Raw genomic sequence first — 25,994 nt, 5'->3', positions numbered from 1 at the left:
CACAAGACCCTGGGGAGGGTGAGAGACAGCAGCAAGGCAAGTTTGGATGTGCTCTGCCTACTTGGGGCAGGGTGCATCCAGGCAGAGCTCCAGCCTGCAGCAGGAAGCCTCCTGCTCATTCAGTGGCTGTGCAAGCCACGGGAGAGCCCAAGCCTTGGAGGAAGTGTCCTGGCCCACAGTGGGACAGGGAGGTGCCAGCCCTGGGACTGCTCTCATGGTCCCTTCCTGTTTTTCTTCACAGCTTGAAGGCAAAGTTGATTTTGGCAACTGCATCCCTCTCCTTTATTCCATGTTGCTGTTCACTCCAGCCCTCCCCTTGCATCTTCCCTGCTCCACTGGAAAGCCGTGTTTGCCCATGTCCAGTGCTAGTGCACCCTCCCCTTGAGCAACTGGGACTGCAGCACCCAGCACCAAGAATCTTTATTCCCTTAAGCACAGAATTTGCCGCTTCCTTCAGATCCCAAGGCCCATGTGTCACATTTACAGGCTGCTGGGGCGGGGAGCTGAGCCATGAGGCATCCCAGAAGACAGTCACAGTGCAGGCAGGCAGGAGTCTGCAGTGGCATACAGACCTTTTGGCTGCTCTTGGTATCTCCAGCTGTCAAATGGTTGGTAGGTTCTGATTCTAAGGCTTCCATCAAGAGGAAAGGAATCACCCTCCAGAATCATGGGCAGCAGTATGCAGTGTTGAGGACCAGATGTGCATCTCCTGCCATCAAACTGCCCTGGTCATCAGAACTGAGTGTCCCCACCACCTGGCCAGGCAAACCCCAGCTAAGGAAGTGGACACAGGGCTTGGCACATGGGGAAAGATCTGTAAGTCCGCTCTGCCTGTCATTTCTCATCTACTCACGTGAGCTGGCCTGCACAATGTGGGTACATGCTTTCTTGCAGACTTGCCAGGTTATAGTGGTCTCTGCTTCCCCTAGCCAGCAGCAACCCGCTCCTATTTGGAGCATGCCTGGACTTCTGGAGATTTTAAGTAGGCAGGATACAGGGACCAGAGCTGCCATCTCACACCCTCTCCCATTTTCTGGCTGCCACACTGCTACATCTTGACCAGGCGTCAGTGTCTAAACCAACACCAGATGCTGGGAAACTAGTTATTTGCAAACACTGGAGCCACCGCTATGGGATGTACATCACCCGTGTTCCACAGCATCTCTGGACAACTACTGCCCTCCATAGTGGTGGGGTAGTGGGATCTGCTGGTGCTAAGAGGATTTCAAGTGGCAAAGGCTTCCATGCCACCCAGGGGACTGAGAACAGATGAGTGTGAGTGTGCCCATGACGAGACAAGGATAAGGTGACACATCAGAATGTGTGCTGGCTGGGTTGGATGCTAGGGACCAGAGTCCAGCAAGTGATGGCAGTGTGACACAGATGGAGCTGTCAAGTCCTGGGATGCACTTGGGAGAGGGGATGTGGCTATTGAGCCAGGAATCCAGGTGAGATCTGGCTCCTTATACCGCCCCAGCTTGGTGAACTGCCATACTTTGGGGAGAGTCCTGCTCTGATCCAAGGATAGTGCCACTTTGAGTAGCACACTGTAAGCAGAGGGCCGATCCCCATCTTTACCAACCACAAGGGAAGCTCACAAGGGACAGTGAGGGGCTGGGTCCCCACAAAGCCAAGTATGGACAGCCCTCATGAACTCACACGCCAGGCACCCAGTGTGTGCACACTGCATTGCAAAAGGCACAGGTTGCCCCAGTCCCCTCCAACCCAGTCCCCACAAGGACCATTCTGGGGGTCCCCCCCCTCCAGCCTTCCTGTGCATCCCAGGTTCATGACCAGCCCCAGCACCCAGTTGGGAGTGACCCACCCTGCACTGGCTTTGTTCCCCATGCTCCATGTGTTGCTGCTGTCTTAATTTCCACCCAGATCCATCTGGATCTCGTTGAGCTGCTGGCTCTGAGCATGGGGTCAGGAGGTGCCAACACATGGAAGCCATTAGAGGGGCCAGATTGATGTATGGCAAGGGGGCCACATGCAGAGTGAGGGGGGATGTGCAGAGGGTCCTGTCCCTGCTGCTGGGATGACAAGGGCAGGGGAAATGTCCCACACAGCTGCCTGCATCCTCTTCTGGCACTTAGCAAGCGCTGACCTGGGCAGAAGTCTCTCAGTTCCTTCAGGTACCTCGGGAGGGACCAGTTTTGGGACTGACTTGCTGGCTGTGCACCTCCTGCAAGGACTGTCCCCGAGCTGGCATCTCACCCAGTGCCACTCACCTCTCCTCTCACCCAGCATCATCTGCAAGGGGGTCTCACCTGGGCAGTGCCAATGGCAAATCCCCTTTACTGGGGACATTGGCATATCTCCTTTATTGGCATCACTGCTCCATCCAGCCACATCATGGGGGAGAGGGGCAGAGGGAAGGGGTGGGTGGGTGTTCTCTTCTGCCTGCTGGCGGCTGGTAGGGGGTGATGGGCAAGGCTCAGCACCCCTTGCTCACTGATGCCTGGCACCCCCAGCAGCCTACACCCATGGTCCCCCTCAACACTAGACAGTGAAGTGGGGTTGGCTCAGTGTCTTATCCCCATTTGTTTAGCAGCGCTCAGAAGTGGAGCTGGCCTGTCACCCTGAGCCTGAAGTGACTCCAGCCAGCTCCTGGTGGGCTTGGGCAGTCCAAACACTCCTGTGAGCAGAGCCTCTCTCCTTAGGATCCATCCTGCAACCCAAGGGTTGTGGGCTCCAGCAATGTCCACAGCTGTGGGGTGACCCAGGAGGTGTGGGATCCTCGGTGGCCAGAAGTGGCATCAAGTCCCACACGTGGGCAAGCGGGTGCAGGGATTGGCCAGGGATCACTACAGGATCTGGGCTTCTGCCAAGAGAGAGGACAGGAGATCAAGGAGGGCACTGACCTGCTCCCAGGTTCCCACTCCCTGCCCCACACCCTCCCATTACCCATGACTCACTTGGTAGTGCCTTCAAGTGTGTGGCAGCAACCAAGAAGTTGGGTTTGGTCTTGTCCTTGCCATGTTTCCTCACCCGGAGCCTGGGAATAAGAGCAATGGTGGCTGAAGACTTGTGAGCCCACCTGAGCACTGGAATTGTCCACATCCCCAGTGATCCTGCTCTGTGTTCCCATCCAGCTGTGCCCAACTGTGCCCAGCTCAGGCTAACCTTTCCATTGGGTCATCTCTAGGGCTACAGCAGGAGCTGATCATGAGATAGAGAAGGACTGAGATGGGAACAGGGACTCATACCAGAGCCACAGCATGGCAAGGAGAGTGGGCAGTGCTCAAGAGCAGGACTCCCAGGAAGCAAAGACATATGAAGGGGTGTCTGCGCTGACTCCAGAACATGAGAATCCCCAACAAGGCAGGAGCCTTTGCAGGGTGTTAGTAGCAGCAGCATCTTTGGGTAACACAGAGAAGGGTCCCATGGATCTGGGCTCATTGGAAAGACCCCAGGCAGGCTGGGCAGTACCAGGTGTTCTGGGCAGTACTGAGTGTGCTGGGAAGAGGCATTGATGTGGCAGGAGGGCAAGAGGAGCATAAATCACCCTATTACAGGGCATCCTGTATTATGGCAGGCACCCCAGAATAGAGTTTGGGGGACACGGGGCACTCCATGCTGAGATTTTAGGGGACAGAATGGGATAGCGACAGCAATCATACAGACCCCTCCCTCTCAAAACCCAACCTACCAGATGAGGATGGTGATGACAAGAACAGCAGCCAGGACAAAGAAGGCAAAGATCCCGAGGGACACCAGGACAGCCATCTTCTCCAAGGGGTCACTGCGGTCTGGGGCAGAGAGACTGTCATGGTGGAGAGATGCCACAGTGCCTAGCCCCCGGGGGACCCTATTGCAAGCTCCTGGACACCCCAGCAGCTCAGCCACACACAGGCATAGGACGAAAGACCCTCCCCATTGCACTCAGCCACACATGTGCCCACCCTGGCACTCCTGACTGCCACCATCTACTCACTGATGGGCTCAGGGTTGGGAGCCTGGGAGGGCTCCTCAGCCAGGCTGTCCAGTCTGGCATCTGTAGTGGTTTCTTCACTCACTGTGGTGGCCAGGTCTAGAAGGACAGAAGGGATGGAAACACTCATCCAAAAGCATGCACAGCACCCTAGGGACCCACAGAGGAGAACAAAGAAGGTATTCTTGTGCTCCAGAGGTCTCACAAGCCCAAGGGTGCCCCGAAGGTGCTAGTGGTGCTCTAGGAGCCCCACTCTGCCCCAAGTCTGTGGGGGACAATCCCCAAATGGCAGCAACACAGCTGTAGACTGCTATGGGCTAGGAGATGTTTTGCTCTGTTTTTTCTGCAGCTCTGCCTCCCAACTACAAGTGGTCCAGGAGCTGAGATTTGGTCTGGTTGGTATTTGGGGGAACGGGTGCCATGGGGAAGGGATTCAAGAGGGGCAGCTCAGGGTGCTGGAGGGACCTGGGGGAGGGATGATGCAGTAGGGCTGCTGGGGGCTGCAGCCTGTCCCTCTCTCACCTCTGACTGGTGTTGCCCGAGCTTCGGCACTCCACTCACTCCAATTCCCTGCATCCAGGAAATCCTTGGCACTGACTTGGACCACGTGCTCCAGCCCAGTAAAGGCATCTGTGATAACCTCGGACAGGTTCACCGTCTCTACCTGTGACAGTCAGAGGGGAGCTGTGGGGCAGGCAAGGGCATCCCTCACAGCCCTCTCTAGCCCCAGGCACACCCCACTCCTATGCTGGATTTGCCTTTTTTTCCACACGACTTACCACTGACCAGGAATGGTGGATGACAGGCCGGTACTGGAGCCGAAACCTTAGCTGAAAGTGGGGTTCCTTGGGCCAGGAGGAGGGGTACTTCCAGCTCACATGGAGCCGCCGTGGAGCCAGGGGGATAGGCTCCACCACTAAGCCCTCTGGAGGGTCTGGCTTAACTGTGTGGGAGAGGACAGCAAGCCCCTGTCAGACTGCATGGCCATGCAGAGAAGTGCTGGGTTCCCCCCTGTCACCCAGACATAACTGCCCAGAGGATGGATGAACACTGGGACAGACAGATGGATGGATGGGAACTCACTGATGGCCTGCATGGTGACATCAAGGAGGCGGTAGCTGAAGCCCAGGGGGTTCACCTCAGTGATGTTCAGGCGGTAGGAGCTCCAGAACTCTGACCTGTGGACAGTGCAGGTGCCGGGACGGGATGGATCCTGCAGGCACAGTCCCACATGCCCATTCTTGTTCCTGCAGGTGGAAAGGCAGGGTGGTGACACATCCTACCTGCCCACCAATGCAGTTTTCCAACACCGTCAAAAAGGTGCATGGGAGACCCTGATGCCAAGACCCTGCTGGAGGAGGCAGCTCAGCTGCAGCACCCTTCCAGAGTTCACAACAAAGCACAACAGAAAGGACCCCCATCCCAGCTCCAGGCCCCCTAGGAAGGTCCTTCCATGGGGCAAGTCCTTCTCCCACACCCCCACGATTAGGTAGCTGGCTCCCCAATGGGGTCTCCCAGCCCTTGCTTTGGGGTCCCTGCTGAAGTCTACAGCAGAGCCTTTGAGATGGGGATTAGTCCCCAAGGAGCAGGAGAAGGGTGGGAGTTAGTCCTACCTCCGCTTCTCTTCACCTGTCAGCGATTTCTTCCTGCCATGGAGAGAGATTAAAAAGCAGATGTTGAGGATAAGGGGACAGCACACAGCCAACCAGAGGAGAAACAGGGGTCTCCACACTGACATACACATGTGGGGGCAGAGGTAAAACCATGTCCAGCTCTGCTAGTGAGCAGCCTGGCAGCATGTGGAGGTCCCAAGGAAAAGAGATGGTGCCCAAGAGTGTCTTCCCCAGAGAACCCTTTTCCCTGCCTGCAGTTTCATCACACAGCAGAAAAGATACAGAGATAGTGCTAAAAGCAGCTCCCTGATGGCTGGCTTCACCCTCCCCCTACAGGCCTCCAAATCCCTTGTTCCTCACTACCCACTCCCTGCAGAGCCCCTGATGCTCCATGCAGCCCCCTCCTCACCAAGTCCCTGACTCCTGCAGCTTTCAGCAGGGCTGTGCTTTATGAGCTTCGCTGGACTTCAAAGCCCCTTCCTAATTTGGCTTGCAGGGATAATTAGAAGCAGCGATGCTGTCAGGGCTCCTTTCATCCCAAAGCATGCCAGAGCACGGCAGCTTGCAGATGACCTGCCTCTCTTTTATAGCCCCTCTGGTGCTGGCAGAGATGTCAGCAGGGAGTGAGTCTGCTCTTGCCAGCCCCACAACGCTGCTCAGGTTCCCCCTTGTAGCAAGTAAATCCGTGATGATTAGTTCACCCCAAAACATGACCTGCTCAGAGGGGAAGCAGGGTCCTTGAGGCAGGACATGAACCCAGGGCATGGGTGGGATGGCCAGATGGATTTGGTGGTTAACCTTGCCTGGGACACAGAGCTCACCCCCTAAGCTCCCAGTCCATGACCTGTGGGGATACATTACCTGTATGTGGTGATGTATCTGGTGGGAAGAAAGGTCTCCACACTGGAGGTCCAGGAGCAAGAGAAATTCTCGTAGTCAGATGCTCTGCAGGACACAAAGGGAACTCCCGGCAGGTCTGGAGTCCAGGGGGAAATGACAAGTCAGTCAGGGGTGCCCCATCCCACAGCCCATCCAGCACACAGGGTGTGTCACCACCAAATCCCCTTTTGGCAAGCCCTTAGTAGGGGTGCAGACACCACTGACCCATCCCTTTGTGGTGACACCCCCACAATAGCCCAGCCCACAGACATGTTACTCACATCCCAGACGCAGGGACACAGCGTGCAGGAGGCCACCATCCTCGCCATGGCAGCTGTATGTTCCCATGGAGGCCAAGTTGGCACTTGGCAGTACCAGGGCTCCCTGCTGGATGGCCGAACCCTCTGGCAGTGCTACAGCACCTGCCCGTCTCCATTGCACTGGTGAGCTGGAAAGGAGAGACCAAGTAGGCAAGCATTAGAGGACAGGGATGGCAGGTCACCCCAGGCCCACCCTGTAAAATCATTCCATTGAATAAATCCCTTGGTGTACATGCAAAAGACTTACCCAGGAAGGGCACCAGCGCACGACAGGGTCACATCTGTCCCCAGCTGTCCATATTGCACACCTGGAGGGACAGAGGTCCCCAGGTGGGTATTAGCACTACATGACGCCCCATTCCAGGGCTCAGGTGTAGATAGGGGCTGTATTCTGCAGTGGCCACTGGCTGTGGGGTATTGCTTCACAGAGGTACCACCAAGGGGGACTAGTAAGGACTTGTTCCAGTTGGGGTTGGGCAATGAGAAGATGCAGGGGAGCACTGGCCAGAGGAAGCCCATCACTGCAGAGCTGTGTTTCATGTGTGCCCTGGTTCTGGTAGGTCTGTTCCTGTCTGGAGGGAATGGGGTGCCCTCAGGGTCCTCATGCCAGGGACACTGTGGGGGAACTATATGTGGGGCTCAGTGGGGGCTCACCTTCCTCTTCCCAGCCCTCAGGGACAGTGAGGGAGGCGGACGCCAGGGCTGCTGCGAGGAACACCATCACCCTGCCCAGGCCTGGAATGGAACTATGCATCTGGGGGAGGCAGAGGAGGAAGAGAGATGGGGTTATCCCCTGCAAGGGAGCAGCTGGCAGGGTCCACAGCTCAGAGCATTCTTGCAGGAGCATGGACTCTGCATTTTTTTCTCATCTTATCCCATCCTGCTAGGGACAGCACAAGGACCAAATTCCAGGACCTCAGCTGGGACATCTGGCAGGGTTTGTGCCACAGTCACAGCTGGTTCCTGGCTGCTGAGCAGTCCCATGCCTGGAAGGGGGACGCAAAGGGCAAACACTGACCAGGAGCTCAGGGCTCTGTGAGTTGGCAGGATTAAGGGTTCTTTGCCGCTGCAATCCTGTGCTGGAAGCCTTGGCTGGCTCCCAGCCTCAGGGTGGTCCAGAGACCTGTACATGTGCAGCTGGAGTGGGAAGAGACCAAAATGAAATTCTGGCCTGTATTTACATGAAAGGAGACAGCAGCTCACAAAGCCAGGGAGAGCAGGACTGTGAAAACTCAGGCTGTACCAAGTCCCACATCACTGCCCATGCCTTCACCTATAGTGAGGCTGGTCTTTGTAGGTCACTATTCCCCACTGGGCCATTTGTGGGAGAATGGCCCTGAAATCCCTTCCTCACACTCAGAAATCACCAGTGGGTTTGGTGTGCAAAGTGTAGGGGATGCTGAGTCAGGGAACTGTACCCAGCTCATGGGTCAACTCCTGCCACACACTGGACTCTCCCTACAAGCATCACCCTTTCCATCCCAACCTTCATATCAATGTACATATTCCAACCTGCATGTATCAGTCAGTGTCCCCGGGCCAACACAGCCAGTATTGCCCTGTACTACAGTACCCTGTCCACTGCAGCCAGCATTGTTGTAAGGCATCCTCCCCAGCCAGCATCACCCTGTCTGTGCCAGCCAGCACTGCCTTTCATCTGGTCCCACCTGCATAGTACTGCACATGCCAGCCAGTGTCACCCTGTCCATCCCAGACAGCATTACCCTGTCCATCCCACACCAGCTACATCACTGTCTGTGCCAGCCAGCATTATGCCAAGGGCATCCATCCTGGCCAGATCACACTATCCATATCAGCACCACCACAGTCTCTATCAGTCAGAAATTAATCATTTCCCCCTACAAAACACCCTGCCCACCACTCAAGAATGGACAGGCCTGTTTATTTACACTTACACCACTAGGCTCAGCTCCCAAGTGCAAGCTGGCAAGGGGCTGAGGGCACAGGAGGCAGTACTCCCTGTCAGCCCCAAGTGCAGGCATAAATCTGTGTCCCCCTGATTTCAACAGCTGAGAGACTGGAGGGAGGCATGCTCCAGCCCAGCAAGGAGCAGCACTTGGTTCCCTTCCTGTGGTTGGGTGCCCATAGCCACAGACCAAACTGCTTGGTAAAGGAAATGAGAGCTACAAGGCAATCTGCTGCAGGGGGGATGGCATGCGGCACCCCACATCAACCCCATCCTAAACATGCCAGGCAGCCTCAAACATAAGCCCCAAATGTAAAAAATTGCATGAGACTGTCATAAGCTTTTCCTACCAAACCACTAGTAGAAATGTTCCCAAGAAACATCACTTAAAAGGTCTCTGCCAAAACGATGCTGGTAAGTAACTGGGAACATTTGGCCTAAAAGTAAAATATTTTGGTGATGGAAAAAGATGACAAAAAATGAGTGTATTTTGACTTAAAAGCAGCAACCAAAAATAACTCCACACACCACGTGGGCCAGAGTGAAGGAATGGTTGTGGGGGGGAGGGGGGAAGGGGGAAGGGAGAGTGTATAAATGTGGAGAGAAAAAAATAGCTTTAAAACAAACTGGTTTCTTCTCCTGACCACCCTGTATTTTCATTCAAATGCTGCGGGAATGAAGACAAAGCTGCTGCACCATTCACGCAGCCTCAGGATGCTGCTCTGCGGCAGAGGAATATGCTCTGGGCACTGGTTCACTGCTGACATGAGTTTGCCTGGTCTTAGGGCTGCTGATTGGTTCAAAGTCAATCTGAAAAAATGACCTTGCAGCTGCAACACTGAAAGCCCTCTTTCTCTATATGGACAAGGGAAGAGCTAGGGGCATGTCACAATTTGCAGCTAGATACTGTTAATGCCCTCCAGGAACAGTGTAAGCCCTGCCCAACCTGTGTGCCTGAGGGTGTAATAATGCCAGTGGACCCAGAGGCTCCTCAGATGCTCATGTGGTGGCAGACGACATCCCTGCAGACCCTGTCTCCAGGTGCATCCCAACACATCCCCATAATGACCCTAATGGTTCAATCTAGTTAGGGACTACTCACGTAGACCCTAACCCCAGTGGTCCCTAACTCTAACCCTAATCCTAAACCTAACCCTAATACCTCTCATCCTGAAGGTCACACTGCATCCTCCACCCTTTATCACCCTTGTTACCTCCTAGCAGTTCCCATCCTCATCCCATGACCCCATGAGGTGCCCTGCCAGCACCATGTGGGGGAAGGCAGCTCCAAGTCCCTCCAGACAAACATGAGACCTATCCCTGACTGAGCACCACTGAAGAGAGAAGCAGCAGGGCAAGCCCTTCTTTGTCTGTCACAAACAAAAGGAGAAGGAGCCACAGATCCAGGGAAGACTTGGAGCCCTCATCCCTGGGTGCAGTGGCATGGTGCTGCAAGACAGCCTGCCCAGAAATGATGTCCTTATTTTCTGCCACCAAACTCCCTGGTCCAGGCTAAAACAGGCGTGCAAGTGAACACACATGTGTATGTGGTCAGGCCACCTTCCTTGGTGGCTCTGCACCCCTACAGATGGGCACACAAGCTGAGAAAACATCCCTTCATGCTTGAACCAGTGGTGACATATTCTGGGGACACGGAGTCCCAGCGCAGTGGTCCTGGAGCTGAGCCGGGACAGAGAGAACAATCAGAGCTTTTCTTCTTCCCTGCATACTAATCCTGATCCAAGAGATGTCTGCTGCCTGCCCAGGGCTGTGTAATCTCCCAGTGCCATGACCAGGGCGGAGGGACACGGCTCAGCCTGGGACAGTGGTTTGGTCTTGGTGGGAAAGGCAGTGGTGCCAGATCCTGCTCCCTCAGCACGGGATGCTCTTGGCCAGGGTGACCAGACTGCCTGTGGCACCTGTGGATGTGAGCCAGAAACACAAAGTGCCACTCTCCATCCCACACCAACCCTGCTGCTTCACTGGGCACTGTTTGAGCTCATCTAAAAGTTTTTAGGGAGTGGCAGGCAGAAATCCTGCCCTAAGTCCCTTCCTGCATTCCAAACTGATATGCTACAAACCAAAACTCCCCCAAAAATCAGGTCTATGTGCACCAGCACTGATGTCCATGTGGGGTGTGACAGTTCCCTCAGCACAGCTGCTCTGTGCCATGCCCTGCCATGGCCTGGCAAAGCCCGGCACAGATTCCTGGGGGAAGCCAACTTTCCATTGCACTCAGTGCTTTGAGAGACAGTGGGGTTTGTGCTTTTGGGGGTTTTGTTTTGCTTCATTTGAAGACACTCTTTAAAGAGAATGGGCTGCATACAGAGCCAGGATGGTAAGAATGAGGACAGAAACAGATGACACTGTTTCTCAGGGCTGCAGATGGCTCTGGGGACATGTGGGATGCTCCCCACCTAGCACAGAAAACTGAGGTGCCTCCTAACCTCTCCCCAGGGTGATCAGAGACAGTATTACTATAATAAAGTTATGGCAAACAACCCAAGAGCCATATGCCGGGCCCTGAAGGAGTAACCCACCTGCAAAATGCCACCCTGCAAAGGCCCAAAGCCGACTCTAATGCTGATGGCATCAGAGATGCCATTAGAGATGGCATCACTCTGTTCCTGAGCAGGGGGAGCATCCCTGGCCCTGTTCTCCAAACCCTTCTTTCTGTTTTTTGTAGGAAACATGTCCTGTGTTGAAATGCTACCCTACATGTGGCATTTTAAAGCAGCAGGAATTCCCATCTCATTGTTTTCCAGTGGGGTTGGGAGCAGTGACCCATTAATCCCTCTCCTTCTGGAGGCCCAGAAGCTCCATGTCCCTCTCTGAGAAGCCATGGCCGGGTTTGAGCACATCACCGAGTACACTGATCCACCCAGAGACCTGCAAGCACTCCACCCCTGCATCTTTGGTGACTTTCATCATCATTGCATGAACATATACCTTTGGGGTGGGGGGAGAGCAACAACTCCCTGCAATAGCCACCCTTTAAATGCCACTGGCATCCTCCTGGCCACTGGTTGCATGGAGAAGGCCCAGCAGTGGTTGCTGGCAGGGACGGAAGGATGCCCCCACCACCTCCAGGTCACCAGAGCCCCACACAATTGCACCTGAGGCAACATCTTGCTCACCTTGGGCACTGCTGGGGTGATACTCTGGGTGATTGTCCCCAGCCCCTCCAGTGCCTTGGGAAGCTCAAAAAGGGCTGTCTTCCCTTGTGCCACTGTGGAGGGGTGCATGGGCTCCCCTATGTTCTGCAGGTACCACACCATACTGGGCTGGGCCAGCACAGCTGCAGCCAGTGCAACCCAAGCACACTGGAATTACCCCAGTTAAACCAGTAAAACTAGTTGGAGTATTTCCTTGTGAGGACAGTGCAGTCTAACAAACCTCATGCACAGTCTACATGTGGGACTAATCCCAGTATATTCCCAATGTGAGACTCAACTCAGGGAAGCCCAAACATGCATCCCAGAAGCAGAATTAAAACTCAGCCCCACTCAGGAGAGGAATTAAATCCATTGCAGTCCAAACTTGGGGTTAAATCCAGTGCAGTCCAAACACATGGTTAAACCCAGCTCAGCCCAGGAGTGAGGTTAAACCGAGCTCAGTCAAAATGTGAGGTTAGACCCAGCACAGTTGAAGCATGGGGTTAAATTCAGCCCAGCTGAAACACAGGGTTAACTTCAGTTTAGCCCAATCACCAGGTTACACAGTCCAAATGTGGGGCTAAACCAAATGCAAACAGAGAGTTAACTCCAGCTCAGCCCAAACACAGGGATAAGCCTAGCGCTGCCCAGGGAACCAGTTATCTCCACAGCCAGGTACAATGCACATCTCCATTCAGCCTAGACCAATCCCATCCAACATGCCCTGGTGATGCCCAGCTGACCCGCTGGTGTCCAAAGCCAAGCCTAAACCCCCACCATAACCCAAGGGTCACCTCTCTCCTCTGTGGAGTCAGCAGCTGCTATCGGTTCCTGGGGCTGGGGGCCGGGGGGCCACCACACACCTCAGCGTGCCAGCAGCATCATGGAGGTCAGGCTCTGCTCCTACCCCAGCCGGGAAACTCCCACCCAACGCCCTGATTTCCGCCCTCCTCTGCTCCATCCTGCGGGAAAAAGTCTCTGGCTCCTGGTTGTAACCAGAGGCACTGGCAAAGGCCAAAACAGCAAGGGCTCTGTTAACAGCCAGCAGCCCTGACACTGTGCCAGCTGGCAGTGTTGCACTCCAAGGGGGGAGAGAAGGGGCACCCCCCTTTCCATCCCCATCCCCACACTCTCCTCTCCAAAGCCACGTGCCAGAGAAATTCCTAAAAATAATTTCTCAGCTGTAAAGAAACCTACCAGCGCTGTAGCTGTAGTGCTCTGAGTTTCTTTACAGCTTGGAGATTATTTTTAGGGTGGAGGAATGGAAGTTGGTGGGGGGGTTGCTGCATCCCCGCTGTCCTTGGCATATGGTTGTGGGACAGGGATGGGCATACTGCTGGATCTTGGGACATGGGTGAGACCTGCCAGCAGAAAGCTGGGCCACCCTATGATTAAAGCAGGGCGGGAAAGGCTTTTCCTGTCCCAGGAACATTTTAGGATTTGGGATATTTTTCTGCTCCTGGGCTCAGCCCAGCCTGGCAGAGAAGTCAGTGAATCTGCAGCTCCCAGCACAGTGAAGCAGCTGGGTACCAGCCTGTACCCCAGCACTTTGTCCCCCCAGTATCATCGGCATCTCCCAGAACAAAGCTCCCCATAACCTGGCCCTAGGGCCAATACAAGAACATACACATCCATAAACGTAGGGGACAGACACGTATGTACACACATGTGAATGCTCAGGCATATCCAGCTTCTTCTGATGCTCCTGGTGAACTCCAGCCTGGAGCTGGGAACCCTGATCTGGAGAGGGGCCCCACAGCATACCCATGCCTGGTGCTCCCTCATCCCTCCCCCTGCTTCAAAGCTGGCCAGAGCCCAGGAGCCATCGGGCTCAGCTCCATCCCCAAGGCACGAAGGCGCACGGGTCAGCCAAAATGCTGCAGGGCCAAAATAAACAGCTCACCTTACACAAATGCTCCCCCAGCTAGCAATTTGCTGTCACTCCTTTTACAAAACAAAATCCCTTTTGGGCCAGAGAGGGATTTCAGAAGTCATTAAGGACCACCTGGGCAGCCAAATAAAGGCATAACCAAAGGGTGGCCTGTTAACCCATGGTACACCATCAGCAGTGTCCCTGTGGGTAGGGAGGAAGGATGGAAGTTGCAGACCCCTAACAGTGTGATGTGGGGATGCCAGTGCCAGTCTCTGAAACCTAGTCAGATAACCATGTGCTGTCTCAAGCTTGTTGTCAGCCCTACCTGCTTTCATAGAATCATTGAATAATTAAGGTTGTAAAAGACCTCTAAGAAGAAGTTCAAACACAGGCAGCTCAGAGAAGGCAGCAGGGTGTGATGCAAAGCACATGACAGGGACAGAAGCTGGGGAAACTCTTTACTGAAGCAGCATCCATGTCCTGAAACCTATTGCCAAGTCAATCAGATGGCAGCTCCCAAGCCAAAAGGAGAGGTGGAAAAGTGGCAAAAAGTGGGGAAAAGCTGGGGGCTGCAGCACAGAGCCAGAAGAAGGGGGCTGAGCCCTGCCTAAGTTGAGAAGGTTGGAAAAACACTGTCCAGCTCGTTTTCTGCTAGGGGAAAAAAACCCAGCCAAGTTCTCTTGAAAGATTAAGTGTGATCGTATCCGAGTGGGGGAAAGCAGGGCACTGCAGTGAGTGTGCTGACACATCTCCTTCTCCAGTGCTGGAGAGATGCCTTGGCCCCACTCAGGGCCAGCTCTGTTTACATGATCCTATTGTCTTTTTTTTCCTTTAGATCCTCCCCCCTCCAATGTTATAGTTCAGAGTAAACAAAAACAAGCAGTCTTTCACTCCAAACATTTCAGCCATCCCAAACTTTCTCTGGAGGGGGGCTGCCTGTGGAATTTTCCTCATCCAAAAGAATTTCGAAATGTTCCCGTTGCAGCCTGCTCTGAGTGGAGGCCAAGATAGCTCCAAAATCCTTCATGAAATGCTTGAGCTGCCCTCTACATAGCCCCAGCTCCAGCTTGCCCCGAAACCCTACCATGCACAGGGAAACCCTCTGGCCTGGCACACTTGCCAGAGGGGGACAGAAGCATGTCCCAGCCTGCATAACCCTGCCAGCCCAGCCCATTAACTGAAGGGAGACAGCAGGTCCTGGTGAGGCTAGTTCCTACCTTTTATGTTCTAAGCTGCCACTTCAGTTCTTACTGTTCCAAGTCAGTGATGGTGGTGCAAACTGCTACGGTGCAACGGGACAGCAGAGCACCCAAAACCCCACAGTATTTCCCTTTGCAGGCAGCATCTCCATAGGACCAGCCAGAGGAAAGAGAGTGGAGAGAGTGCCAGAGTTCCTCCTTGGAGCAGTCAGTGGCACCTTGAGCACCAGGAGGACAGTTTGCAGGGGTGATGCATGCTCATTGCTGCCAGATCACCATATGGGCAGACTGACAAGGAGGGGATGCTGTGTCACATACATCCCTGAGGATGGAGTGGGGGCACAGCACATCCTTAGGAGATGGCACATGGAAGGGAGGATGAAATGTATCCCAGGACAAGCCAACTGCTGGGTGGCACTCAAGGATGCTAATCCACCCTGGCCTGTATCATGATGTCAAGGCATGCACCCCAGTCCCAGAAGACGTGAGACCCCAAGACGGTAAAGCAGAGACCCCCAAGAGTTCTCTTGGCTCTGGCTAAGCACAGATGTGGTGTGAAACCCATGAGACCCTGGCACAGGCGTGCCAGCACTGCTCAATCTGCTGGTAAGGGGAGCAGCACCATGAAACAAGTGGAGGGAGAAGAGCCCAGCCAAACAGCCCCACAAAAAAAGCCAGCAGTTGCAGAAAGCACCTGAGCACCTGAAGCTCAGTCCACTGTGGATTTGGCTGTCAATGCAAGTCATTGTAGCGGCCTGGCATGCTGATGTCCCTTGCTTGCTTTCCCAAACCCTACCTTGATGAGTTTCACCAGGTAGATGGCCCTGCAGCCCAAAACACACCACAACATGCTCGGGAGTCCCACATCCTCCCTCCACAGGGACATGCAGATTTAGGGGGCTGCAACCCCTTCATGCACATGCTGTCACCCCAGGAAGGCAAAACATTGCTGGTACCCACTGAATCTCCCACCCACAGCATCACACCCTGGTGGGCACAGAGCCCTGTGCCACCACAGCAGCACTGGCAGGGAAGATACCTCAGCTCCACGCCGGGCTGGAATCTTGTTGTGGGATGGGGCTCTGCTGGGTGCCCCCACTGCCTCTGCACCATCGCCCTGTGACACCTCACTGGGCTCTCCTCCTCCTCCACAGAGGCTGTTCAGTGGTTAGGTGTGGGAGTGGTCCTACCCCCCGACCTCCATCAGCCCCCTCCCCTATAAAGGGGCCAGGCAGCGACTGTGCAGGGAGCAGAGCCCCCGACACAGCAGATGGGGTCTGTAAAGTGAGGCTCCCCCAGGTGTGTTTGCCTTGGCTGGGGCTCAAGCCTGTCCAATTAGAGCTATAGAAAATATATCTTACAAAAAACGAGGGGAGAAAAATAATCCTCTCCCCTGAGCTGGGGCCCAAGGTTTGGCCAGGGTTTCTGGCAGGCCAAGCACAGGCAATACAGGCTCTGCTGGCAGCAGCCCGGCGAGGGAGGGATGTTTGTGGATATTAAAATGCAGTCGTAAAGTAGAATAAAAGGGCAGCCTTGTTTCAGAATGAGTCTCCAAGGCTTTCCCCTCTCCCGTCATGCTCGGCACCTGGCCGGCAGCACGAGCAGCTCCCCTTTCCCGCAGCCTCTCCAGCCACCACCAGCTCGCCCAAGGACTGAGCTGCTATCAGAGAGACCAGAACCCACAGGGGAAGCAGGAGCGAGCAGATTTGGGAGGCAACCCCTCTATAGCTACCCATACTGGGTCAAAATTACAGCTGCACTTCTGTAAAACCCACCCCTTCCTCGTTACCCCTACAGTGCCCTGCCTTCCCCTGTCTACTGGCCTGCCTGTATGGGGCCAAGGCTGCCTGACCCCAGCTGCTTGGCGGAAGCACCAGTAATTACACTGCTTGGCCTCTGCCTGCATCCCCGCTGGAAGTAGAGCAAGCTGCATCATGTTTTGGTTAAAGCTTAAAATTAGCCCTGGGCAATCAACACCTCTCTGCCCACACAGAATGAGGACATGGCAAGGTCCCATGGGGGCTTCCCCCATCTCCAAGGACCCACAAACCTCTGCAGAAGCCCCCTCCTTGGGACATCTCCCCCAAATATACCCCTGAAGCAGGTTGCTGCCTCTCAACAGCATTGTCTCTGCCTCCATGCTGCCATGTCTGGCTCTGAAAAGTCACACCAGGAGGCTGCGAAACAACTGCAGGCATCAGCCTAGCAAAGGTGGTCCCATCCTGGCCCACCTGCTTGGTTGGAGATGCCCAGTGCACATCTGGCTTCACCACTGCCTTCTGCCCCCCTCCCCAGGTCAGCAAGGAGGGGACAGTGGGCTTTGAGCCTGGAAGCAAGCCCCATCCATCCCTGCCCCCATCCTTCCCTCTTTCCTATCACAGCATTCCAAAAGTGCAGGCTCTCCAAGTCCCCAGTCCCCTGCCTCATGGGGACCACAGCCACATCCCATCCTCAGCCACGGCCCAAATGACTAACGCCCCGGCAAGAGAACCGGGTGCCGTCGGGGCGAGCAGGGCCTGTCCCTTGGCCACGATCCCTCCCCACAGTGGTGAAATCACGTCTGGAGAAAGCCCGGGAAGTGAGACACCGCCCCCCCGCCCCCGTTGATGCTCAATGCCTGCCTGCTGGCCGGCCGCCCCCACTCTGCAAACCCCAAGTCCTTACAGAGGGGTGTTCCAGGCATGCAGCCTGCAACAGAACCCTGTATCTCATCGCCTCTTCCTCGCTCTGGATTCCATAGCAACATCCCAGCCCTGCAAATGACTGCAGGATGCGGAAACGAAGCAGCAAGCCCCAGATGCTCATGAAGTGCTTTCGGGGAGCAGGCAGGAACCTCTAATCTCCTTTTAACCTCTGTAAACCCACTAAGACGCTGGGGAGCGACTGAGGGTGGATGGGGTACCCACCCTGCTGACACCCACCATGGCAGAGCAAACTGGGCTCATGGAAGGAGGTGTTGATTTGGGCTGCCTGGAAACAGCCCTGGGCAGCACCAGAGAGGACGGTGAGGGACAGGCCACCAGCGCTCGCCTTGGACCTGGCACGCGGCACGCGCCGGCTACGACGGGGGTGACTAATGCGGCTCTTTAAACGCCTCCGCCGGCACGGGAGCGTGGCTCCGGGTTAGGATTTAATTATCTGCCTTCGTCGGCAGCCTGTGCTCTCCTCTCGCTGAACCGCTGCAAGGACCCCGGGAATGTCGTCCATCCCCCCTCGGCCGGGGCTGCTGGCACGGAGCGAACAGGGCTGCGGCGGGGAGCTGGCTGGGAGCACGCCGAGGCTGCAGCTGGGGGCTATAAAAAGCACGGCTGTGGTATGCAGCGAGGCACTGAGAGGGGAATAAAATAAAATCAGGTGGTGGATGAGTCGGGCGCTTGCTTCTGCACCGGGTCTGGCCCCAGTGCTGCTTCCCAACGTCCTTTCCCTGCTCCCTGCCCAGCTCACGGCCTGATGAGGCTGAGGCAAAACGGAGAGCTGGGATTTGGCAAAGGATAGAGGATGTAGGCAGGGGTGGTTCAGCAGGCGATGGAGGGGATCAAGGCTGGGGGAACAATGGCTGGCTCTGGTACATTGGCTCCTGCCGGGGATGGAAGCATTGCAGCCACCCCTTGCCCAACACAGAGATGCCAGATCTGGGCACTCCATCTTCTGGCAGCTTGTACCGGAGGATTAACCGTAAACTGGCTAGCAGAGACCTTGCCAGGAGGAAGCTGGGCCCACTAACATTGACAGTGGGTGCCCCACCATCCCACAGCACCCCAGCACCTAGATCCTGTTGGGGACCTCATCCAGGGAGGACAGTGCTGACACAAGCTGGGGACAGACAGGGCTCCCTTCAGGCCGGCAAGAGCTCCATGTTCAGAGACATGCCATGTTTGCACAAGTCTGAGCGGGGGAAGGTCAGATTAATTTTAAACCTGAATAAACAAGGAGAGAAGGCAATGCCAAAGCTTGCCCTTCCCCACAGCGATGCCCAACAGCAGAGCACAGTGCCCGCAGCGCAGCTCTGCCCTGCCCAGGGGTTCACATCCCCCTAGGAGAGCCAGAACAGACCCACACCCGGGGGCCTCCCTTTTCCACAAGGAGCTCCCAGCTGAGTCAGTGCTGGCAGTGAGGAGAGCGGTTTCTGCTTGCCTTTGCAAGATTCCTTTGGTCTCCATGGGGAAGCACCTACCATGGGACCCCCATCCCACTGGGAACACCACCAGGGCTTGCCTGTCCCCTGGCCACAGTGCACAATGTGGTCTTGGGAATGAACCAGAAAGAGGAAAAAAGAACCCAGTAAAATTGTTTGTAGGTCAAGAGGAAAATGGAAAAAAAAAGTTTGTGTTTTTCATGCCAAAAGGAAAATGAAAACCAAAACATTTTGTTCTAAATGATAGGCCTTGTTTAGTTTTCAGTGGTTTTACTTTTTTAAAATGGTTTGAGTTAAACTGAGCTAAATTTGTCTTCCAAACACTACCTTGGGGCGGGGAATAAAATAAATTTAAAAAAAAAGGAAGAATAAATCAAAACATCTCGTTTGGAAAATGTCAAGAGTGAAACGCCACAGTTTTCCAGCCTGGGAGAGCCGCAGCCGGGCACTGAACCCAGCCTCAGCTCACAACTTGCGATGGCCTCCCTGAAGCAACTTTTATTCCCAGAAAATAAGGCAACTGCTGTGCCGATTGACGGCTGGGATGGCTCATACCCTGGTGTCAGGCTCCCATCAAGGATGTTCCCTCCACCCATGCCAGTCCCCAGGAACTGCTGGAGCATGGAGAGACCCCACTACCATCAGCAGCTGTGCGTGTGAGCCAAATTCAAGCTGAGCTGCACTCCAAAGCTCCTCTTTAAATGTCTTTTCTATTAGGTCAGCATTCCTGTGTCGCCCAGGGAAGGTGGTTACGGTCGGCAGCCCAGCACACAGGCTCCTCGGTGCTGGCTGCTGGCTCCCCATCAGCAAGCAGCCAGCCCACGCTATTAAATTACTGAGAAAAATGGATCGTTTCACCAAAAATTAGGTGCAGGAACCTCTCATGCAGTGGCAAGGTGAGCTGGTAATTGGAAATTCATAGAGCTGGCCACAAATGCTGCCTCTGGCTCTGCTCCATCCTCCTTAGGTTGTGGTGAGGCATAGTGAGGAGGCATTCACTACCGTCCCTGAAATGCCATTGGCTGATGGAGATGCAGCAGCCACGTTGCCGGCAGCACTGTGAGGTCCCCTGCATACTCCAGGAGGGTTAAATGTAACTGCAGGGTGCCTCTGCCCTTGGTAGATTGGGAAAAGAAGTGAGAAAAAAGCTCTCAGAAGGGACCTTTCCATGCACTGGAGGAAGAAAATTCTCCATGCATGGCTGGACTTGCTCACCATTAGGCACCCTACTGGAGACATGTTGCATGGGGACATCACCCGGATACAGGAGGACATGCTGCCCCAGCACCACTAATTCTTTCAGCTGTGACCCAGGGGTGAAAACCAAGATCATAGAATCATAGAATCGATTGGGTTGGAAAAGACCTCCGAGATCATCGAGTCCAATCCTTGGTCCAACTCCAGTCCATTTACTAGATCATGGCACTCAATGCCATGTCCAATCTGCGTTTAAAAATCTCCAGGGATGGTGAATCCACCACCTCTCTGGGCGGCCTGTTCCAATGCCTGATTACTCTCTCTGTAAAGAATTTTTTTCTGATATCCAACTTAAATTTCCCCTGGCAGAGCTTAAGCCCGTGCCCCCTTGTCCTATTGCTGAGTGCCTGGGAGACGAGACCAAACCCCAAAAGATGACCTTCTCCACAGACCTTGCTTGGCTTAAGTCCTTCATTCATCCATCCATGCATCCTAGGCACAGTGTGAGCACCACTGCTGCTCCAGCTGAGCTCAGATAGCTCATTATCCTCCTCCCAGACGCCTCCAAGTCCAAACCTCAGTGCCTTGCTGAGCACAGGCCTCTGAGGCATCTCCAGGGCTAACAGCTCAGCCGTTGCAGCTGCCAGAGAGAGCCCAGTGCATATCTGCAGCCTCCAGTTGGTAAGGATGAATGAGGATGTGTAGCAGACCAAGAGGTGCATTTTCAAGGTACTCTGGGAGACTGGCCCCTTGCACTGGCTGCTCCCTGAGCTGGCACAGACACCGGGAGGCCTCATCTTCCTCACTGTGTGCAGACCCTGCCCTGGCACTGTGAGGAGTGGGAATACAGCAGCCAGGGAACCAGAGGCACCCAGCTGTTTTTTGGATGCTGGGGCACATGGACCATGGGCACAGTCCCAGCTGGAGAGGAAAAGCAGAGCTAGGCATAGGATCAAGAGGCTAGTGAAAAGACGCGCTTCCCCTGGCACAACCATGCTCCAGCCATGAAGCTGCAGAGCTCAGTGCCAGGATGGGGTGGAGCAGCCTCAAGGGAGCTACAAAACAGCCCCTGGGAGCCTTGCAGGAGCTGAAAAAATCAAAAGCAGCCAAAGCACTGAGGAACCTCCCGGGGTTGCATGTTGGTCCTTGCAAGACAAGGATGGAGCAATAGCTGGTCGGGTCCACCAGCTCCTCCTAAGCCTTGAGGCCTCAGGCAAAACTCATGGAAAGCAAAGGAAAGACTCCTGCAGACCTCCCCAGCAGCTAGGGGCTGGCCCTGTCCCTGCAAGAAGTCTGGGGAGATGCCAGCTGGCCTGGGCACCCTGCGTGACAGAGGCTTTCGCAAAACCAGGCAGGGCCACTCCAGCTGGGCCATCCCTGGAGACCTTTGTGGGGCTGTTGCAGCACAGCTGCTGGAGCTCTGTTGCAACACCAGCACGGCACTGGACCGGACCACAGTGGAGATCCAGCAGGACAGCACCTTCTGGTTTTCTGTATCTATTTCTGCAGGGAGGCAAGGGCTGAACTGTGCCTTTCATGTTACTGAATTCAGAAGGCACTGATGCCCATGCCAACTTTCATCAAAGTGGAGCTGGTGAGGTCCCTGGCTCCAGCTGCAACTATTGGTCTGGCCAGGATGAAAGCTTTCTGTCCCAAAGGAAGGGGATGGTGAAAGCACAGGAAGAAGGAGGAAATAGCTGGACAAGCACAGCCACGCCAGCCTGGGGGGGATGTGCTCCAGGGATGCTATGCCAGCCCCATTGCATCTCACATGCTGTTCTGTGGGGACATCCACAACTCTTAGGCCAGCAGCAGAATAGCAGGCAGCTGCCTTGAGCCGTGTCTGGGGCTCCCCAAGGTGGGATGAGATTTAATGACAACTGAGTATAAGACCCACTAAAATCAGTGGGTCAGAACACTCTCTCCAAGCTGCTGCAGAGATGATGGTTCCCCAAAGCTGGAAGCTTGTCCCATCCCTTTTTCTTCTCAGTGTATCTTCAGCACTGACTTCTTAACAAGGCCTGGTATTTCTTGTTTTCACTTTAGGAGGTGGAGTAAATAAGAAGGTGCCCAAATGACCTTTCCACAATCAGGTTTTCATTAGATGAAGGAGCCCTAAACATTTCTGTCTGTCCCTAAACAGCATTCTCTGCAGGTCTGTAACAGTTTCAATTAGGCAGTTTCTATTTCAACCATCTCCATATTGAGAGGAAGAGACCAGAGCTAAGCAGCTGATTACCAAAATCCTTTCAGCATCCTCCCCTCTCCTGGTGGACGCAGAGTCTTATCTGCATGCAGGCCACCTGCATGTGCCAGTCTGACCATGTCAGGTCTTCTGAGGCCCCTTCCAGCCTGCTTGTCCTTTCCAAAAGCATCTTTAGGAAACACGTACAAGCAGGGTACTGTGGATGTGACCTTCCCCTGGCCAGACACTTCCAGAATTCCCCATAAGCTTTTTCAGAAAAGATCAATCCCTGCTGGAGCAAGCCCAAGCTCTGATCAGTGTGACCACAGTGCACAGTCGGGTAGTACGGAGGCAAATCAGGTCTTGACAGACTTCTTGTCCCTCTTCTCCTGAACCTCCCCCACCCCAAACACCCCAAAACACCAGAAAAGGAGGTATTTGTCAACTTTTTTTACCATTTCCCACACATGTACCACTAGAGAGAAGGAAGAATTGCATCTTTCATTCCAGCTGTCTACCTGTACTGGAGAGCTTAGCAGATTTTCTATGGGCTGCAGGTGCTGTGACCTTTCAAAACAGGCCAAGGTTCACCCCATCCTGTTCTCATGCCAGGGTGACTGAGAGACCTGGGAATCAGCCAGACCTGAAAGATAATTCTCATTAACACACTGATCCCTGACACTGCAAAGCTGCTTCTGATCTCCAGGGGAATTTTCCTTTTTTTTCATTGAAATGGTCCATGGGAATCTGGCTGTTGGAGAAGACTCAGTGACAACTGCAAGGCAACTGTGCCCTTCACTGCCTCGATGGTAGAAGAAAACCATCACTGGGAGTAGAGAGAGATTTGCTGGTAGGAACTTGGGTTGTAAGGTCATGACATCCCCAGCCAGAGAGATCTGGTGATTTTCACACATGCAATGCTGTTACAACCACAGGAACACAGAAAAACCAAAAACTCTCTAAACATTCCAGCAAGTCACCTCAGACATCCCAGGCCTAATTCCTGATCTATCAGCATTCCAAATGCTAGTGAATCCCCGGTGTATTGCCTACAGAGAAGAGCTCCCATACCATCCAAGCTCTGTCCTTGGCTATACCTTGGGCAGAAGCAGCATCACCCTCTCCCATGCCTGAACGAGGATAGAGGGAAAAAAGCTGTCAGAGATGCTGAAAATTTCCAAAGGGAGAAAAGCAGAGACACAAGCCAGCACCGGCCCCCTCCTGCAGGAAACATCTCTTGAGGGGTTTTCCTCCAGAGCCCAACCAGTAGGAGAGGAGGAGGCAAGAATCCTTTGACTTGTTTAACCTAACAAGGAAGCTATAAATACAGCAGGGTAAACACCGGCGAGGCAGAAGAGGTCTTGAACTAAAAGCACAATGTTGGCACAAACCCACAGGGGAATAAGCTCTCCAGGAACACATTCGGCAGGAAACCAGAGGGGGGCTGAGGCCTGTGTGAGCAGGAAGAGTCTGGAGTTGCCTTTGAACAAGAGTAGAGTGGAGAGGGTTTGAACTGAGTGCTCAGCTAGTTCATGGCAGGTGAGGATGCCATGCACTGTCATCATCTGTGGGGGCTCTCCCACTCAGGATAGTCCAGGTGAGCCATGTGAGAAGGGCAGGATACCTCCATGTGTAGGATGTGGTCTGCCTGGGTGATAAACCCAGGAGCTGCAAAGGGGAACTGCTGCTGCTGCCACATGAAAACGGCGGGGAGACTCGCTGTGCTGTGAGTCATTCATTCATCCTTCATAAACAGGGCCTGAACTCGGTCAAGCATCCTTCTCCCCCCACTGCTGGGATAGGGAAAAAGTGGCTTATTAGAAATAATCAAGTCAAGTTTTCCCTCCCTGCAAGGTTCCTCTTCCTGGAGTAGGGAGGGCAAAACCAGAGCTGCTTTTCTCCCATGTTCCTGCAGGAAGTCTCTGCCTTTAGCTCCCCTCTGGGGAGTCCTCCCTACCACCCTACTGAAACTGATATTCCCTGTTCACCCAATGCTAGTGACATCTGGCTCTATGCACAACCCTGCTGTCACCAGTTACACCCTTTCCCCCACCTCCAGTCTCACTCTGGCTGCCAAGGTCAGTTCGCAGCTCTCTGGAGAGGACACATTGCTGTTTTCACTTCCCCTGAAAAGAGACAGGTTGGCGAAGTAGAGGGTGCATGGGCATTGAGGGAACATTGTGGCCATCTCTCGTTCTTGTCCCTGTCACAGGAGGATCTCCACCAGCTCAAACCTCCCTCTGAAGCTCCTCTGCCCTGTGCTAGGCTTGGATGCTGTGTGCTCTGTGTAGCCCCATGTGTAACCTTGCTGTGATCTGCCCTCCAACAAACAGGCAGAGTGCAAACACCCCACCTTCTCCTGCAAACGCCTCAGCCAGACATGGAGCAGTCACCACCTGGCACCTAAAGCTCTAGGCCAGCCCTGAACATCTCAGCTCTGGCTATGCCATCAGTGCTGGTCTGTACAACACCATTTTGGGCACGGCAACGCATCTGTAAATTGCTGTAGCTCCGTGTTTCTCCCCATCCATGGGGACCAGGCACATGGCACTCCAAGGCCCTGTCACAGTGGGGTCTCGGTTTCCTGACAGTGATGTCTGGGGCAAGCACAGCCCCCTGGGCCCCTTCGACACATTTCACCAGTCTGGAGGCAGAGCTTGGAGGGGACCTGATGAGTAACACAGCCAGGCTGTGAAGGTGGCAGTGGGCACAGCTCAGGGCTAAGCACTCGTTGGGGCCGGCAGAGGACAGAGAAGTTGGGACTGAGATGCATCCTGGGGCAAAGAAGGACAAGGAAAGCAGAGAGCACTGCCAGCGCCCGCGCATGGGAAAGCGCCACTCTTCAGCGCCTCTCCTAATTGGGAGCAGCTTTTCCCTCCTTGGACCCCCCAGGAGAAGAGGGGGCCCTGCCAGGGGGGCGCTTTGCCTGGCATTTCAGCCTTTCTCCAGAAACTCCCTTTGGAGACAGTAGTGATGACTAAACTGGGAAACGGAGGGTCTGTGAAGGCTGGGGAAGGAGCTCAAAGATCCCATTCCGGGATCCGGGAACGCCGTTTGCCCTCCGAGCATCTTCGGGCAAGGCGCGGAGGCGCGGGGGGTGGAGAAGGGGGAGCAGCACCGGGTACCCACATGCAGCCCGGGAGCGTCCGGGACGGCAAATCCCTGCCAACTACTTTGCGAGGCAACACAGACATACAGTCATACACACCCCCAACTTTCTTCGCCCAGGCAGCAAACAGCCCCGGGGAGCCGCCTGCCCGCAGCAGCGCACCCCTCACCGCGGCGTCGGGGCGGCGGCGACTAATTCCCCTCCCGTGCTGGGGACGGGGGAACTGTCTCCTACCTTTCTGTGTGGCGCCGCGGCTATGTGTCCATGGCGCTAGACGGAGCGGGAGCGGGAGCGGGAGCGGGAGCGGGACGCCCGCACCGGGCTGGCTGGGGCCGGTAGCGCAGGCGGTGCGAAGCCGCCGGAGCTGCCGCCGCCGCTCCATTGGAGCAGGGCTCTGCCAATCTGCCGCCGCCGCCCCGGGACGCTTCCTGCCTGTGAGCCGCCCTCCGGGACCGGGAGGGTTCCGAG

The 25,994-nt window shown here is 54.8% G+C and overlaps 1 protein-coding gene across 1 annotated transcript; it reads right to left on the bottom strand.

The window, feature by feature from the left end:
* Positions 1-283: 283 nt before the first annotated feature.
* Positions 284-25,873, bottom strand: IL11RA (interleukin 11 receptor subunit alpha). Its single transcript, XM_071580431.1, has 13 exons — positions 25,761-25,873; positions 7,401-7,500; positions 6,994-7,054; positions 6,708-6,874; positions 6,409-6,523; positions 5,548-5,580; positions 5,018-5,181; positions 4,714-4,877; positions 4,457-4,598; positions 3,938-4,033; positions 3,653-3,752; positions 2,919-2,998; positions 284-2,824 (listed from the first exon to the last, which is right to left on the bottom strand). The coding sequence occupies exons 2-13, from the start codon at positions 7,498-7,500 to the stop codon at positions 2,808-2,810; spliced, it is 1,239 nt and encodes a 412-aa protein (XP_071436532.1). The 5' UTR covers positions 25,761-25,873; the 3' UTR covers positions 284-2,807.
* Positions 25,874-25,994: the final 121 nt, after the last annotated feature.

This window comes from Pithys albifrons, chromosome Z (genome assembly GCF_047495875.1).
Source record: "Pithys albifrons albifrons isolate INPA30051 chromosome Z, PitAlb_v1, whole genome shotgun sequence".
NCBI lineage: Eukaryota > Metazoa > Chordata > Aves > Passeriformes > Thamnophilidae > Pithys > Pithys albifrons.
The sequence above is the reverse complement of the archived record's forward strand: the minus strand, read 5'-3'. Positions and strand labels throughout refer to the sequence as shown.